We start from the raw sequence: 18,214 nt of genomic DNA, 5'->3' as shown, positions 1-18,214 counted from the left end.
AATTTTGTTTACAAGTGTTATTTGTATCCAGTAATCCAGACGCAGTCTGCGATTAGGTGTGTGATGTTGGCACAAATCAAGTGCTTTGTTCAAAGCCTTTGTCTACACAATTCCACAACTGTGGAATCAACCATATGAGAAGACACCTGAATGAGGAGTATTTTCTGCTCAAAAGAAAACCACATGCACACTGCATATACATCCCCAGCTCCAGTAATGGTTGTATTTCCACATGTTTCCTAAGTTAGTGGGAACTCTTCAAGTGGCTACACAAATTAACATGATCATTAATGAGAAAGAAAAAAGTTACCTTGAAATTTTCTTCAGTTAAGCCTTCATTGGTTTTGGAAGTTCTTATCATTGCTGCAACGTATCTTTTCACAAGATTTCTAATCACTTCCTGAAATAAGAATCACCACAAATGATTTCAATTCTGGCTCTGGGCAAATTCTACTCTTAATGTACTTCTCTGAGCTGTGATTGGCAGTGGTTATCCCTGTTTTGCTCTCTTAAAACGAATTAACGAAAAAACACCATTAGAAGCGTTTATACTTTTCACCTTGAAAGCTATTTTCTGTATACAGAAAACACTACCCCAAACATTTCCTTCAATTTCCCCACTCCAGAAATTGTGACAAGAAGTCTGAGTACCACCAAGCATTGAGATGCTCTCTGCACCAAGGCAATACTGAGAGGTGTTTTAAGAAATCCCTGTACCTGTGAGCTGTAAAGCCAGGAAACACCAAATGTATGCTACCGAAAGTCATCATTTCAAACGTCAGCTCCAGATGCAAATACTCTTTAGAAAACAGGAGATGCCTAAAGTAAGATGAATTATGTATGTATGGCTTTTGACAGTATAGCCTGATGTACCACCTAACATTCAGGAGACTTTTTTTTTGTTCTTTCAGCATGTTGGCATAATCATTGCATTGAGTTCAGGTACTGAAGATGGCATTTTTCATAGTTTCATCCCTTCATCAGATGAATTTAATGAACTCTTGATAATGAGCAGGCTGAGAAGGTACAGAAACAGCAGAATTCAACACAGGAACCATTCCTCCTTCCTAAGCTGCCCCAAACAGAAGGAAATCTCAACCACTGTTTGATGCAGGATTAGGGATACCTTGCAAAAAAGAATAGAAGAGGAGCAACTTGGGAGGTCCTGTGTAAAAATGCTGCAGAAACAGTTATAATCAGGATGACGTGGCAGCATCATCCCTCTGAAGTCACTGCTGATGCAGCCTTTGACTTCAGCAATCAGTGACACTTGGCAACTTTTCTGCTACCTTAGAGCAGGTGGAAGAGTTAGGGGTGATTTACTAAACTCAGCTTCCACTGAGGAAATGCTTTAATCCATAAGCAAAATCCTCCTGGAGTTCCTACACTTGTATACATTTCAGAAGAAAACAAGAAGTGAGGCACTAGAAAATAAGCAGGAAAAAGAAAAAGCAAATGACAATTTGATCTGCTGGACAGCATACCTGGTAATGTTGATTCTGGATGAGGTTATCAGCGTGGCGCTCCTGGAAAGAGAAAGGCACAGGTATGTTACCCATGTCACCATATTTGTAATGATGGCTCCTGGCAAGTTACGATCCAGTAGCAACCTTCTACTACACCAGTGTACTTGTGGCCCTGGTGACCCTGAACATGCAAAAGCTCTCCTGAAAACTGAAGTTTAAATCCATGCAGCTCCTTACCGTGAATGTTTTGAGGTTTTCATGTCTCTTCTGTTCATTGTCAGAGTCGTTGCCTGGACACAGCTGATTGTGAATCCACTTGCAGAGGTACCAGAAAGACTTGGGACTTGGGATGATGTTAAAGGGAGGAGGCAGGGTGGCCCCTTCGTCAAAGTAACTCATCCAGAGCTTTGTCCGTGCAAACTTCCACTCGATGTCTGCATGGTCCTGTGGGAGGAGAAAAGAGCATCAACAGTTTTAGGCAGGCTTTACTGGAGCAAATACCAGCGGCTAAGGAGCTGACATGAACAAGAAAGAAACTCCCCAGCTGCAGCAAAGCAGTATCACTTCTTCAGTCTCCTTGCTGGGAGTGTACTTAGATGTGCAGAACACAGCAGAAAAATACCATCCACTCAAATGTAATGACAGCAATATCCAGCAAAAAGGTCTGACAAGCTAAAGCTTAGCTGTTGATGTGGTCTACCTAGACTTCAGCAAAGCCTTTGACACTGTCTCCCACAGTATTCTCCTGCAGAAGCTGGCAGCCTGTGGCTTGGATGGGTACACCCTTGGCTGGGTAAGGAGCTGGCTGGAGGGCCAGGCTCAGAGAGTGGTGGTGAATGGAGCTAAATCCAAACAAATAGTAACATTTTACTGTGTGCCATGTTTTAAATCTCACCTCTGCGATATCACTACTCCAAACTGGAGACAGCTGACTGATTTTTTTGATTTATGCTATCACCACAACACTGTGCCCGCTTGCTTTGCTCTCATCCCAACAAAATAAAGGTGCAAAGTACTTCTATCATTTACAGCTACACAGACAGATGTGTGTCCATACCATCACCAAGAAAGAAGTACAGAGTGTGCAAGGCATCAGCCTCCCAAGCTGCAAAATGGTGATGCCTGAATTGAGATATTTGCCATCCAATCTGTAAAGCCTGAGCAGGCAGCAGCCCTCAAAACCACACAGTGAAGTGTAGGACAGGGAGTTAAATAAAATATGGCTGAACATCATGCCCCAGAAATTACTACGCTGGCATTCTGGATATGCTCCAGTGTTCTGACATGGCTAAAATATGCTCACAATTCAACAGCGAGATGCAGCTCAACTCCATTTTAATAGCATACTCAAATTATGCGCAGCTCTTGATTTAAAACAACTGCCTTGGTGGCTGAGGAGCACATTACTCTCTGCAGATGGTGTGAATCAGCTCAAAATACAAGGGCCTGAGCTGCATTTCCCCCTGGACATGCTCACTGAGAGGCAAAGGGGAAAACCCAGCAGTGACTGCATATGAAGAGGCTGCAGACAGTTGGTGCACTGATAGATCAAGTCTCTGAAGCACTCTGCAGGGAAATACCCAGATCATGCCTGGCAGCATGAGATGCTTTGGGTTACTCAGCCTTATTGTAAGGCTTTCTTGGGGTGTGCAGGAACTACAGACAACTGGAAGCATTGACAGCAGTATCTGGGGCAGCTGGGGAGTTCAGGTTAAAACAGAGAGAGTACAAGGCCGTTATTTAGAGACACATATACTTCAGGCTTTTTGTTAATGCAGAAGTAAGCGTAAAGGTCCTACTGCGGAATCAGAAGGGAGGCATCTGTTTGGCTAGATAACCATCCTAAAAATCCATCCCTTCTACAAGTGTCCATCACGGCTGGCTGCAGCCAGTGTTGGGGCAGGATCAGGTACAGTGACATGCCCCACCTGCACTGCTTGCACAGTCTTAGTCACAGAGCACATGTGTTAGCTTCGCAAGCTTGACCTTGTTGCGTTAGGAATTTAAATCCAAGTATGGATTTCTTTATCCTCTCTTTAGGCCCCTGTTGTGTTGCTCTTGCCCTTGTTCTTGTCACCATTTCCTTTCAAGCTCATCGTTTCAGCTGCAGAACACACAGTTTCTAAGAGAGCTGAGCCCTCACGCTCAGAGAGTGCATGAACTCGAAGAAACAACGCTCAGCTTCTCTCTGAGAAAAGAAAAAGTATCACTTACAATCACAAAACAGATGTGTCATACTGGCCACATAATCCTCTCACAAATCTCTGCCATTTGAAGTGAAAATTAATCTCCCATAAAGATTTCCCCGTGGGATTGCTGGAGCCATCTTACTGCAGCAGTTGTGAGGATTCTTTAATTCAGTCAAAGTGATGTATTCACAGATGTGCCAGGTTTTAAATAATTACCTGCTACACTAATTACACAGGAAAATTCAAGCATTAATCTTCATCTTTGTGTAGAAAATCTGTTGTTTACATTTTGTAACTTAAAAAAATCAACAAAAAACCCACAGATCTCTACTGCCATCTCCTTATTGGGCCATATGGTTTAGATCATGCATTGCCAAATCACTTCCTGGTTTTTGGCTGGTATTGCCCCCATAGAAGCAGGGAATCACGAAGGTTGGGAAAGACCTCTGACATCACCTATCGTCTAACTGTTCACCTACCACTAATACTGCCCACTGAACCATGTCTCAGAGTACAGCCCCACAATTATTCAACACTGCCAGGGATGGTAACCCTGCCAACACATAAATGAGGTCTGGGAAGGGGTGGATCCTGGCTGCACCCCTTCTGGTCATTCAGATGCACCTGAGTTCCCCTGGGTTGGCCCTGCCTTCCCACCAGGTGCTCAATCATTGGTTCAAGCCATGACTTTGCATTTCCACTGCAGCCTGAAATGGGTTCTGACAGCTGTGCGCTCACAGCTGCTGCACCCCTGCTCAGCTTGTGTGAGGCTGGTGTATGGCCATGGTACAAGCACTCAATGAGAGCAGCACAGAGATGACAGTGAAGTTGGGCATCCAGACAATCTGATACCTTTAGTAGACTTCCAAATCACAAGACAAGGAGCTGCTTCAGCTCCTTTATGCTACAAGTGTTGCACAAGGGCTTCTCACCTTACTCTAACAGGAGGAAAGGTGTGTTCCTAGGATACAAATCCTCCCCACACCCCTTTGCACAGAATAATGTATAAAGATGTCTGGCATCTTTCTAGCTGGCACAAAAAGGGCTGTGTGTGCCTTTCTTGTACTTTATTACACAACAGCCAGTGGGCTAAGCTGGAAATCAGGCTGCTGCCTGTCAGATGCAGATATAGATGGCTGTGATAATGCCCCCAGGACCAGGCTGTCTGGCAGTGGCTGTGTACTGCAGAAGCAGGGCAGCCCGTTGTGCAGGGAAGGCTGGCAGCAGCCAGCAGGATGTCTGCATGGAAGGCTCTGCTGCTGTCCCAGGAGGTGCAAAGAAGGTCAGGAAGGGTCCAAGCTGTATTATTTTCCTCCAGGGAAGAAGGAGGAGATGCATCACCCATTTTTAAAGGAGGGCACAGACATGTCTTATTCGCAGCCTGGTGAATAGTGACTGGGGGGGCTCATTCCCTCAGAGACACAGGAATGTCAAAGGTGCTTTCTGTTGTATCATTAGCTGAGCTGCTCAGAGTAGGGGAAAGTCATTAAACTGTATTTAGTATATTTCTTTCTCCTTTGGCTCTTTATTGCTCTTTGCAGGATAAATCCAGAGCAGTAACAGCACAGAAAATTCATCAGTAATGGCTTTCAAGCAGGCTAACACAAAAAATATGCCCTTGTGTGTCTTGAACAGAAAGCAGAACAGAAAGAGGGCCAGGAGAAAGTTAATCTTCGCAGAGCCTGACACAGACAACTTTTCTACAGTTTCAAGACTGTTAATTTTGTAATATATGTTGTGCAAGCTGCTAATGACATCAGCAGAGATTGGGGGCTTAATGACAAGCTCAGAGAAGCAAGCAGCAAAAATCCAAGCAGGCTCTTTGAGCTGGTGCTGAATAGTTTTCAAAGAGAAATATTTCATACAAAGGAAAAAGGCATCTATGAGCAAAATCTGGGACCTACAAAGGCAATTAATGCATAGGTAATTCAGCTGCAGCTGACAACAAATGACTTTGCTTTCAAAGCTGGGGATGACATACTGAAGGGTAAGAACTTAATGGGATCAATCACAAAAATAATACGAGAAAAATTACTAAAGGAGGACAATCTAGCATTAGAAAAAGCAATTAGAACAGTCAGGGAATGAGACAGCCAAAGGAGAGATGAAAGCATTGTCTGGCATGAATCACACCATGCCAGGCAGAGCAGTCAAGTCAGGCCCTGGGCAGCAGCGGGCAATGCCAGGAGCATGATATGGGGGATGGCTCTGCAGAGACATGGAACAGCACACACAGGGTGGAGGAAGAGCATGTCTGGAAAGCACAGAGCTCACAGCACGCAGCGTGGCAAGCAGAAAGGACTGTGTCAGCATAAGAAGGGAGAGCTGCACCTTGGCTGCAGCACAGAAAAGCTTTTTCATAAAGCACACGCAGGTCTTCAGAAACATGCATAAACACTGACACTGGGGTACAAGAAAGTGAATTCCTGGGCCAGGATACAGGTGAAGGCTTGATTTCAGCAACCTACCCATACAGCATTCAGTCTACCAGTGGGAGAGGGCTGCAGCCCCTCAGCAGCACTCAGCTGTGTGCTGCACTGCACAGCCCCAGTAATGTGCCACCACCACGGGCTGGTGGCAGCAGGGCAGCCTGTGCTGGGGCTGCAGCGCAGAAGGAAGCCTGGTAGCTCAGATGCCCACAGGAATGGTAGTCTTAATGCTTTAAATTGTGTTACAGAAAATTGAATATAACTTATCTTCACAGGGATTCCTGCATCAGGGGCTATCAAATCTTCTCCAAGAAATTAGCATATAAATCTGACTACACCTCAGGATCAGCCACTTGCTTTCTCAAGCACATATTATTTCTGCAGAAGGTTAAGTCTGATGGGTCCTAGTTAATTTCCATAAAGTCCGCTTGAGATTTTTTTCTCTGTGCTTGGCTATTGCCCCAGATACACTCAGGACCTGTTGGGCAGTGACAAGAACCAGTGACAGTTCTGTTGCAGTGGCCATGTGTACGGTAGAATGATGCAAAGATAGTAACAGATATTCAAAAGGTTATTTATGAGGAAAAACACCAATATTGATGCCTTCACTGGGAAATGCTGAGGCAATCTCCACCAGGGAGCAATCTCCAAGTGATGCTGCCTTAGCGGTGGTCAGCCCTTAAATGAGGTCTAGAGGAGGTGGAGTCAAGCTCCACCCCTTCCAGGAGCACAGCTGAATTACTCTCACCTGTGCTCCCACAGCTGACCCAACACTTGCCTCAGCTGATTAATCAGAGGTTCAGGCTGTGATTACCAATTTCCCATACACCATGTCTTCCCCAAAATGCACCTCCGTACTGATTTCCTCAGCTCCAGGGAATCAGTTTGTTTGTACTTGGAAAATGCATGCTTGAGCATCTCTATTTATATCTTCCATATGCAGAATATATTCATAATTAAAGCTTTTATTATATCTTGCAGTGCGCCACGTTCCACAATGTATTTAGGTTTTCATCAATTACCTTTCATGTCCCACCAGCATACTGGATGGAAACAATGATAGCTAATGAGAAGGCCAGGGAATAGTGTACACGGAGAACTGTAGATTGTGCTGGTTTTCGTGCAGTTAAATTATTTGAATCGACTCTTTTTTGTTCAGTCATATTCTGACAAGGTTCAGCTTTTATTTTAATAGTCAAATAGAGCAGTGTGAAGGTCATGCAGACAAATAGTTCTCTAAGAACCTTGGCAAGAAGAAACAATGAGAGAGGTATCAGTAAGGCTTTGTTCTTCCTGCCATCCACTTTCTCCCTTATCACTGCTGATAAGAGCATCCTTTCAAGCTGGAAGTCAGAGAGATAAGGTATATCTGTGCTGATAATGGTAACTACCTCCAGCCAGGTCAAAATCAAGTAATTCACACATGCCCGTGGAGAAATGGTGGGCTGAAAAACTGTAACTAACCTGCAGTACTTGAGCACTGATGACCGTGTTAATACCGCAGCAAAAAATGAACTGAAAAAGACTCAGTTCTGCTCATACTATTTTCAGAATATCACATCTATTTTTTCTGCATGGCAGATCAACCTGGGATTTGAGTCTTCAAAGGAAGAAGAAATACCCTGAATTTTACTGCTAGACTGCTGAGAGCCAGATATAAAAGAGAATCACGTACTTCTCTGTAACTGTTTTTTTTTCTTTCCTACAAGAGAAAGTGGTCCCAAGAAACAAAATCCCAGTTCGGATCCACTTGGGATTCTCAGATCCCGGGATCCAGTCTGTGCCATCACAAGGGTGTGCTTTCACCTGGGAAATGTGGTGTCAGCTACTCCCACAGGCACTTAAAGCCCCAGTGGCTTATTTTGTGTGTTATCTAGATAGAGCCATTTGTAATTCTTAGATCCGAGCTCCCATTATGAATTTACACAAAATACAGCTGATGTTCTTTGCCTCCAACTGTGCCATACAAGTGTTTAGCAGAGTATCTGGTCACATCCAGCTAACCAGGAAAGACGGTGACCACAGAACATTCAGTACTGATCTGACCAGGTGACTGTTTTCATGTGCAGCAGGAATGTCCTTGAACCGAAGTTCTGAGCCTCAGTATCTCTTTAGGCTTAAACAACCTCTTTATACACATATATGTGCAGCTTTAGATTCCATCCTTAAGTACTGAAATGCACAAGCATTCCCAGCTTTCAGACTTAATAAAACCATGCACATCTATTTGGGTACTAAATGATTTTCTATTTGTTTGGTTTTGTCACTGGCCATGAACTGCCTCTCTTCAGAAGGAGTGGAGATGGGATGTGTCTGTTAGTGAGTCTGTGAGGGTCATAGCACCAGTGGGAGAAGCAGGTGCTGACACCTCCAGACATCAGCATCCATAGGTGCTTAAATAGAGTTTAGCTGCCAAAAACTGAAAAACTGCTCAAAAAAGAAAAACTGGAGCTAAGTATTCTGATTGTTTAAATATAACCTTGAGGCAAAAGAAAGAGAACCATTATAAATGTATGAGATCATTCAAATCCCTTAACTGAATCCTGAGCCAGGCACACAGCACTGATGTAAGAGATGAAGGACTTGTTTCTCCCAAAGATTCTGGGAGCAGAGTCTGCAGCCGTAGGAACACCAGAGAACCGTGCGGTTCCACAGGCACACAACTGCAGACAGGGACCTGCATCACAGCACCCAGGTTAACAGACTTCTTCCCATTTAATTGGATGGAACTGTATGCATCCTGTTTCACCTGTGTAATTAGTATATCTTATCTGCTATATTGCAGCGTATTGAGGAGGAAATCCATGAAGTGCTGGGATTCAGAAAGGCACAGTTCAGAGTACAGCTGCTCCCATTGCTCACGGTCAGGTGAGAGTTCTTACAGGATAAATCCCTTTTATTTTTTGAATGCTTTTTCTTCAAAAATATTTCTCCTGTATCTTTCAGTTCATCTTTTTTCCCCTGCTTTCCTAAAAAAAAAAAAAATCCCCTTGATGCAGAAGCAGAAGATAATGCTAATTGAGCCTGTCAGCTCTAAATAAAAGATGGGATAACGCAGGGGGCTGCAACCTATGTGGTTCCATCTGGATACTTCAACTTCTATCATGTAATAAGAGCAAGCCTTGCTGTGCTGCTTCACACGTAATGGGTGGAGAATTATTGACCTGTCATGTGGGGCACTGGTGTGTTAACTACAGCAGAGGAAACAAAAGCTGCCCACACAAATGCCAGCAAATTCCCTATAATATCATAGCTCAACCAGGGTTCACCGGCACATTGGAAGCTCTTCTTGTTCTTTACTAAAATGTAATGTTTCCACTCCTCTGAGTAAGCCCCAGACTGGTGTCACCACTCTAGCACATGGGGTCAGAAAAATACCTGATGAAGATAACAAAAAACAGAAAGCATTCGCTTTTCAGTCCCGCTGACAACACATGTATGAGTGGAGCTTGGTGGGATTGGGCCAAGGATGGAAAATCTGCTTGATCTGGTGTAATAGCAGAAGAAAGATGCTGCACATGAAGTCAGAGCACATGGAGTACTTCCATTTAGAGGCTCTGCAAACACCAGATGAATATTAACAACTTGATTCAAGTCCACGGGTTATATGTAATTAGGCCAAAGCCAGCAAAAAGACAAACAGTTCTACACCTTCAAATGAATCCTTCAGCTTGCTAACAAAAAGCAATTAAGCTGCCTGCAAGTCTACTGCAAGGCTCCAGGGCTGATTTCACACTCAGGCATCTTGCTGCATGGCAGTATCACAGCACATCGTTGCTGCAGTGGATTTCCCTTCACTTTCACACAGGAATCTACTGGGATAGCAGTACTTCATTCAGCTTGCCAACCAAAGGAGGGGTATTTAACTTGCTGTTTATAGAGCCTTCTTGTTTTGTTACTCCATGAAAAGCTCCGAGAGATATTAATCCCAGCTCATACTCACAATGAGAGCATAATTTCATTTCCTGCTGCATGACAGAGTTCAAAAACAAACACATCTCAATTTTGCCTAAGAAATTGAAATTAATGGTTCTGAAACAGAGCTTACAAGACAAATACTTCCCAGTGCTTAACACAGCTTGGATATTAATCTGGGCTTTAGAGCTGGCCTTACTTCTACAGTGGGACAACCTACCACCCCAAAACCTGCCGTGTCCAGCTGTGTATTTTAAACTAAATTCTGGGATTTGTAGAATTCTTTCCTAGCCAAAACACTGAGAGAAAATTAAATGTGCAGAAGTAACACTTTCATTTTCATGCACAGCAGTAGTATTTAAGGAGGATTTTTACACAGACCTGCTCTGGTGCAATGCTATTTCTGAGACATTAAACATCTCTGTTCTTTCCTAGAACTTCTGGAAGTTGCAAGGGCTTGCATCTCTCCTAAATACGTCAGTGGGGTGCTTAGTTCTGCAGTGCTGTTGTGTGCCACTTACTGCTCTAATGCATCTGGAATCCAGATCACAGCCCTGTTGTTTTCCTCCAGAATGGATCTTAGTTCCCGTTCTTCCATCTCTCTTGCCCCTGCTGTTCCCATGGCTGTACAGTCAGATATGTTGGTAGAGTTCCAGTGAGTAATTCCTGTGTGACTTCCCAGAACCTCGTGGATCTCATAGGGAATATGCTTTCCAAAAATTACATATAGACTAATTCTGGGCAAAATGCACCTGCACAACTCTACATCAGAAAGGCCAAAATACCCCTGTGTCCTAGGACCATGGGAGATGTGCATGCTTGGGTGTTAGTAATACCTACAATCACATTATCCTGAAAACATTACAAACTAGCAGGATTCTATAACTTAAGACACTGCAATTTTATCTCTATCACACAAAATCTCCTCTTTACCCACTCTGTTACTGCACGCTACTTGTGAGTGAAGAAGCCTGCTGGCTTCTCTCAGGTAAGTCCCACTGTCCTTCCTCTCGTCATCATGACATATTTCTCTTGCATTCATCAGATGATGGCATTTCTGTCACATCTGGAAAGGTATTCAGATGAGAGACCCAGCAGTGCATGACATCCACTTGCATTCTGTGCTGCTTGCATAGAACATTCTGATCCTTACAAATTGAAACAGCCCACAATGCACGGACATCTCATTGTGTGTGTGGATTTTGTTTACTTTTCAGTGAAATATAATGTCTCCTGTAATCTGCTACTGACAGTGATTTGGCAAAAGCAAAAAACGTTGGGTATGAAAAAACGTCAGTATCAAAACTGTGTTAGGGTATCCCTAGAAAAGTATGTTTACTGAAGTCTGAAATAGCTTAAAGAAAAAAGAAAAAAATCATTGTGGAACAATTCTTCCTCCTTTGTGTCAGGAATCCCTCCAAGCTCTGTGGATGTTTTACTCTGCTTGCCTTGCTCTGCCTTGCGCAGATTCCCAGTGATTTCATGCTGTGTGCATACAGCTCTTAACAAACTCCCCAGCCCTACCTCTTGTACTGGGTGGGCATGTTGAACAGTGGGGAAAGAACAGCTCAAATTCTCCCTCCTCTAACTTCACAGAAGAAACTCATGTATATATGAGACACTAGAGAAAAGCAAACCTGAACAAAAGCTGCTGTGAAGTGAGTGACAGACTTGTCCCTGGAAGAAAGGAGAGGAGAAAGAATGCTCGCACAGCAGCTGTGCCACTGGCCCATTAACAAGTGGAACTAACTGACATGTCCTGACCACTCCACCGTAGGGAAATGAACAAGCAATGATGCACTCTCATTCCCGATGTTTAGCTCATTTTCTTTCTCTGCAGGCCTGCATGGGGCAGAAGATTTTCTCCTGGTGTGCTTTAGGAGACCTTCAACAAGGGTGACCTGTCCCTTCTCCTACTCTCTCCCTGGAATGCCATCACTCAATGTGCGTTTGGAGTGATATAAATATCTGGAGAAGGAAACGCCCAACTGTGATTCACAAGGGAGTAGAGCTGACTACAGGAGGTTAAAAAATGACCTATGGTTGCAAAGCTCAGCATTTATTAACAATTCATTTTCTTCGGGGAATAAATTAATTGATATTTGCCCTTAAAAGACACATGAAGAAAATTTGTCTCCAGGAGAATGTTTTGAGCGTGCAGAAACATTAGTTTCAGAAAATAAAGCTTGAGTGCAGTGTGCCAGCAGAGGCTGGGACTGATGGTCTCTTGTTTTCCCGAAGGTCACTGCTCTCAGTAGCAACTGCAGTACAGCAGGGTAAGTGACAAAGAAGTGTCCTGTAGTCTTCCCACCAGCATTACTATGAGGAGCTGCTTGTTTGCCTAGGCTCTGCCTCGTGGTTCCAGCCCATTACACCGCTCTCCAGATATACTTTCAGACATACCACTGTTATGATGAGTCTAAGTCATGTGGGGTTGTCTCTAATGTGTCACTGCATCACTCAAATTATTCTGGGAAAAGAATGATGAGTGGTTTCTATTTCAGTGAATAACAAATATGTTCATTCTTGGGCCAGTCCAAGGTTCAGGCTTTGTGTCAGTGACAATAAAGCAAGGAGAATGGGAGAAAATGCTGAAGAAACCATCTTTGTTTCCCAGCCCTCATTCCAGTCTCTCTGGAATGTGCAGAGTAGCAGTGAACAAAGAGAAGGCACTTAAAGCACTGAAACGGACCAATAAAGGAGTGATGCCTTTGTGCTAAGCTGCTTTCCTCCTTGTTTAGAAGGTCAAGGGGCCAGTTTTTCTCGTATTTTTTGAACGTGGTAAGGATCAGATGTTCCAAAATATCACTGATTTGTCTGGGTTTGCATTCATTTTGACAGAATAACTGTGTTTAGGAGCCATGTGGATCAAGCAGGTAATCACCAGCGGTTGTAAAAGCTGTTCAAGGAGACAATGCAACACTCTTTGCATGCTTCTGCCAGCTAAAGCAGTGCACCAATACTTTCCTCAGAGAAATTGGGAATGGAAACAGTAGCGGAGTTGGTGCAGTTCTTTTCCTCTGCTTTATGTTCCATCCTGTTGTAGAGTAAACTCAATAGTCCTAGAATGCAGAGCAGGCAGTCTCTACTCTGTCCATCCTTCTGAGTGACCAACTGAGGGCACAAATGATTTTCCTAGCACCTGTTTCTGTGCACAGCTGATATAACTCTTTATCAGCTCACTATCTCTAATCCTACTGTACTAGGCATCAGAACTGGAAGTGCCCACTTGCTTACCTTAAGTGTTGCACATACAGCTTTGAGCTTCACTCCATATTGTTTCTAAGTAGTTTACCTAAAGACCTTTAAAATGCAGAGCCACGTTGCTTTAGTTTTCAATCTGTTGACAGATTGAATTATAAAAGTACTGATTGGTTTTAGGCACACAGAATGCAATTACAGTAGAGAAAGAGAGTAGAATTCTGAACATTTGACTGAAGATAAAGTTAAGTTTGAAAATGGCTCCATGGCCAACTGGCAGCCATGAGCTGCCTCAGCTCAGATCCATCCAGCACTGAGGCTACCCAGGAATCTCACATTATAGGTTTACAGAGTTAGCTGCCAGGAGACTGGTTGTGAGTTCCAGATGGAAAGGATCTCATTTCAGTGGGAAGACTATGGAATAAGAAATTGCACGTTGGGTGCCCAATACCTATCCTTTCAAATGAGAAAGCAGTAATAGGAAAGAAGCAAAAAATATACCAAAAAATTACACAAGTTAGAACCAAGTGTGTTAGGAAGAGATGGGAAGGTTTCCCTCTCTGTGCCCTCTGCTCTTAAGTCAGTCAGCTGCTAAGGATAAGGTGATTGGTGAAGTTAGTCTACAGGAGAAGACAAGGACAGCTCACAGGAGATAAGCCTTTTCCAGATAAGAAACATTATAACAGAGCAAAACCTCCTCCACAATCATGATTTAGGCTAGTGAATAGAAATCCATACTATTTTCTGTCAAGAAATGGGGGTAGCAGTCCTCAGCATTCCAGACAAAACGCAACCAAGCAAACAGATTAGGCAAATAGTGAGAAATGAATGCAAAGAGAGAATCGGATAACTTACCGCAATGAGCTGATAGGAGTTGTTCATCATGGCTATGAGCATGTTCAGCAGCACGACAAGAGAGATGACATTGTAGGTCCCAAACATAGTGGCCCCAACAAACTCTGTGAACTCATGTCTGGCTTTCACATTGGTGACATAGAGATTCAGCAGACCAAACACAGACCAGAAGAGAGACTGGAGGGTCTCGAAAAGTCTGGAAAAACAAACAAACAGATTTTTACTTGGCTACTTGGTTCTGGGAAATGGAAATCAATGCCTTTAGGAGCCCTGGATTTGTTGAGATTGGGTGTCACCTGGTGTGAGAGCTCTGTTGGTGGCACTGGAAGCACTCCATCACTGGGAGCACCAGCATGAGGAACTGGAATGCCACGGAGCATCAGTACAGCACAGAGCTCAGCACTGCCCTTATTCTGTCTGCACTCCAGCCACAGGGACCCACTGGCCAATGCATGTAAAAGTTGTATCACATCAATAAAATTCACCACCTGTTTGAGTGCCATATTCATGGGAGATACACCAGCCTAATTGCCACAAAGAAACCTGAGGTTCTATTCCTGCTCTATACACATGCAAAGAACAAACACAGTATATTCCCTCTAATTAAAGTTGGCACAGAGTGTTAGCGTTACTGCTGTTATATATAGATATAACTGTTTAAATAGTGCATGCATCATTAACACGTTTATAAACTAAATGCTCAGGGAGCACATGCTTAAGTTCTGCATGACCTTAGTAGTTAAATAGTGCTCTATGACAAGTAATCAAAGGGTGAGAGATGCAAGAAATCACATCCACTTGAACCTTCTGCACTAGGATAGGCTGACAGCTTGTGATCACTTTGACGGCAAGTGAACCAGGCCAGTGTGCTAACACCCTGTCTGACAGCACTGCACGTGGCCAAAAACGCTGCTTGTGATGGCCTGTTTGTGAAGTAGCTCCCACCCACCACAGTGCAGTGCCCTCAATATCATGCTGCAACAATTGATCAGTAATGACTCAGATGAAAGAGAGTCATCACATTAATTCAGCTTGAGAGGTTTTCTTCATTTGAAGCCTTCCATCCATAGAGGAACTAGACCTGACCTCCCTATGCTTTACAGCTGATGAGATCATCCCAGGCCTCTGTTTGCCTCAGCCAGAGACAAGTGACCTTTTGCAATCACGTCAAATATATAATCAGCAATCTAAATAATTGCTCTGTTTGGGCATCTTTGTTTTGGCTTTCAAAAATGTGGCATTTATATCATCAAAAAATGACATTTATATGCCTGTTTAAGAGTTTCCATTTTGGCCTAGGGTCAGTGGATATTTTTGAATGCTCTGATGAGAAAAATCAATAAAAATAAATTTAGATACATAGCATACTAGGAATCCATTCTCCTGAATTCTGTGTGCATCTGCTCCACACATAGGTGTGATTTGTGCATTGCCTTGAATTTATAGTGTTATCACCATGAATATCATTGGCCCGGATTGCACCCAATGTATTTACATGTGGGCATGTAGACAGAAAGCAGGTGTAGACAACACCTGGTTTCTGCAATTTTGAATAGAAATAAATAAGACTTTGTCTTCAGTCTCTGTTTAATAACAGGTGAAAACCACAATCTTTTTTCTCTAAGTGTTTTAGGTGGGGCTCATACTACTTCTGAAAAAACAGTCATGGCAAAAAAAAGAGCTGCACTCTCCTGTGGAGTATATTTTGGACCTTAAGCAAACTGGAGAAATCTCAGAGCTCCAACGTGCTCCTGAGCAGCTAAGGAAGAACAAGTGCCCTCACTCTGCCAGGAACAATCCCAGCCTCCTGCAGTCACCAGGGAAATGGCCCCAGCTGTCAGCTTGACACTTTGTGAGAACCATCTTCCAGGTGGTAAGGTGTAATGGCTTCTTCCTCCCTTTCCTCTATCTTCTCCTTTCTACATCTACCAGGATCACAATGCTAAACATACTTATAGATTGTCTGCCTAAGCACTAGGCACTCTGCTTTCTAAAGGATGGTTAGGGCAGAGCATAAAACTTAAATTATTCATGACTTCACCTCATTGCTGTCACAAAGGAATATTACTTCTCCATGATCTGTGTTTGTGATGCAGAAAACTTCCACACCAAAAAAACATTAAACTCTTCCTTCGGGAGTAATAGGAAATAATGCACCAGTAAATAGGTGTCACATTTTAAACAAGCTGTACAAACAAGAACAACGGCCTGCTTTTCCTTCCCTTACAAAATTAGATCTTATTGTGTGACTGCCTAGAAATGCTGGTAGGAATCAAAGGGGACTGATTGAAAGCTTTTCACATTTTTTCTTCCATTAGGGATGAACTATGAGCAAACTCGAGGCAACACCATCTCTGATTTGAATTCACTGCAGTCATGCTTGCTTTCCCCAGCACAACAGTATAATTTTCTGTTTTGCAGGTTGCTCGTTCTTAGCCATTCACCCATGCTGTGCATCTGCTCAAGGGCCAAATGTCAGCTTGCACTGGGGGTGTTAATAATGACTATTTAAACTTTTAAGAATACGTTAAATAAATTTCTTAAGCAAGGCTCCAACAAAAAAGTAACTGCAGAGCATTCTGTCCCCTGCCAGGAGACCTCAGTCCTAATGGATCCCCTCCCACTGCGATTCTGTTTTAAACAAACCTCTGTCATAAAGGCTGAGCCCCCTCAATTTCCTTCCTGTGCTCCGTTTTCCTTGGCAGGGGGCTTAAACTGAATGCTAAGGTGGGAGAAATTGTGGTTTGTATTGAAGCCAACCCATACTCCTTCTGTTAAGTGGTTCTGTATCACTTCTAGTTCCAAAGATGTGCCTTCTTACTGACTTAAGGATCTTTTTTTTCCCCTTCCTGCTGATCAAATGCTCTTTTTCTCTAGTCAGATACTCTTGTTGCTTCCTTCACTAATCTGCCAACACTGACAAGTCCAGAGTAGAAGGCAGAACTGGAACACATCTGTTCACTGTTGCTCTGGGGAAAGGCAGGCTCCAGTCCTGAACTTCATGGGTTTGACCCTTCCCGAGGTAGAAGCTGCCACTTAACAAACACGGTGCTTGCCAAACATTTCTCCCTCTGGCTACTGCATCAATATAGATGCAGATGAAGGAATAGCATTTGTTATTTACTTCCTTCGCAAGGGCAGGACAACACATTTCTGGAGCATTCAAAGCAATTAAAACAGAAAAAAAAATTGAAGTCTTTAATTCTGTTTTTCATTAGCACAGTGCAGTTCCATTCACTTCCTCCAGATATAGATGAGTATAATGAGAAAGTTAATCAAGTCTGCGGTGTTCCTGCTCTGCAGCGGAGAAGAGCAGCCCGCCTGGCCTACCAGGACTCTCTGGTCAAGAGGCTCTTGTAAGTTTGAACTTTATCCCTAGGAAGTCTCCTGCTTCTTGTAAGAAAGGAGCCTACAGGATAGTGCCAGAACCTTTCCTCTTCCAACCTGGTCACATGGCCTAAGCTGTCATTTGCTTCTGATAACAATGCAATGTCACAAATCCTTTCTTTAACCTCCAGCCTTCAGCTGAAGAAGAGTGGAGAATTATTGGGCACAATGATGAGTTTTATTTAATTTTGCCTGACGTGGTGGACAACAGTTTTGTTTTGCTTGCTTGCAGGGCGTAGGCCCTTTTCTAGATGGTGCTTTATTTATTTCTCTTCCCGTTGTGTGTTAAGTACTGTGCAAGCAGCAAGAACAATTGGAGGGGGGCTGATTATAATAATTATTTCCACTATTAGTAATTAAAACAAATAGATCACAGAGACAATTCATGTTATTTTTCAGCATGTGCTATCACTTTCAGCCCTGCCAGCTGTCATCACAGCAATTTCCATGCCAGCATCTCAGTAATGTACTAGTATTTGCAGCAAAATTGATTTTGATGTGATTTTATTCTCACCCCACTGCAAGGGAATCAGAGGAGCCATCATGTGTGGATAAAAATGGCCTAGATGAGCTTGTTGTTGTTGCTCTGCCACATTATTTATTTATACAGCTTTTTCATATGTTCTTCTCTTGATTTCTACATTTTGTTTAGCTTTCTCTCCTTTCTTCCAGCATAAGACAAAACAGTTATTGCAGCGAAAGGATACCCATTTTCTCACATGCCAAAACTGAACGTAGCAGTAATAACATTTCAGTTGCAGGATGATGCAGA

General features: G+C 43.2%; 1 protein-coding gene across 2 annotated transcripts in view; it reads right to left on the bottom strand.

Annotated features, from left to right (window-relative positions):
- Positions 1–18,214, bottom strand: part of TRPC5 (transient receptor potential cation channel subfamily C member 5) — a 91,617-nt gene that overhangs the window by 7,459 nt on the left and 65,944 nt on the right. For both annotated transcript variants that reach the window (XM_015860650.2, XM_015860649.2), the window contains exons 7-10: positions 14,056–14,251; positions 1,704–1,910; positions 1,485–1,526; positions 311–400 (exon numbers count right to left, since the gene is read on the bottom strand). In XM_015860650.2, the coding sequence (XP_015716136.1) occupies positions 311–400; positions 1,485–1,526; positions 1,704–1,910; positions 14,056–14,251 (535 nt within the window). The remainder of the gene's footprint in view (positions 1–310; positions 401–1,484; positions 1,527–1,703; positions 1,911–14,055; positions 14,252–18,214) is intronic.

This window comes from Coturnix japonica, chromosome 4 (genome assembly GCF_001577835.2).
Source record: "Coturnix japonica isolate 7356 chromosome 4, Coturnix japonica 2.1, whole genome shotgun sequence".
Classification (NCBI taxonomy): domain Eukaryota; kingdom Metazoa; phylum Chordata; class Aves; order Galliformes; family Phasianidae; genus Coturnix; species Coturnix japonica.
This window is presented reverse-complemented; position numbering and strand designations above follow the sequence as displayed.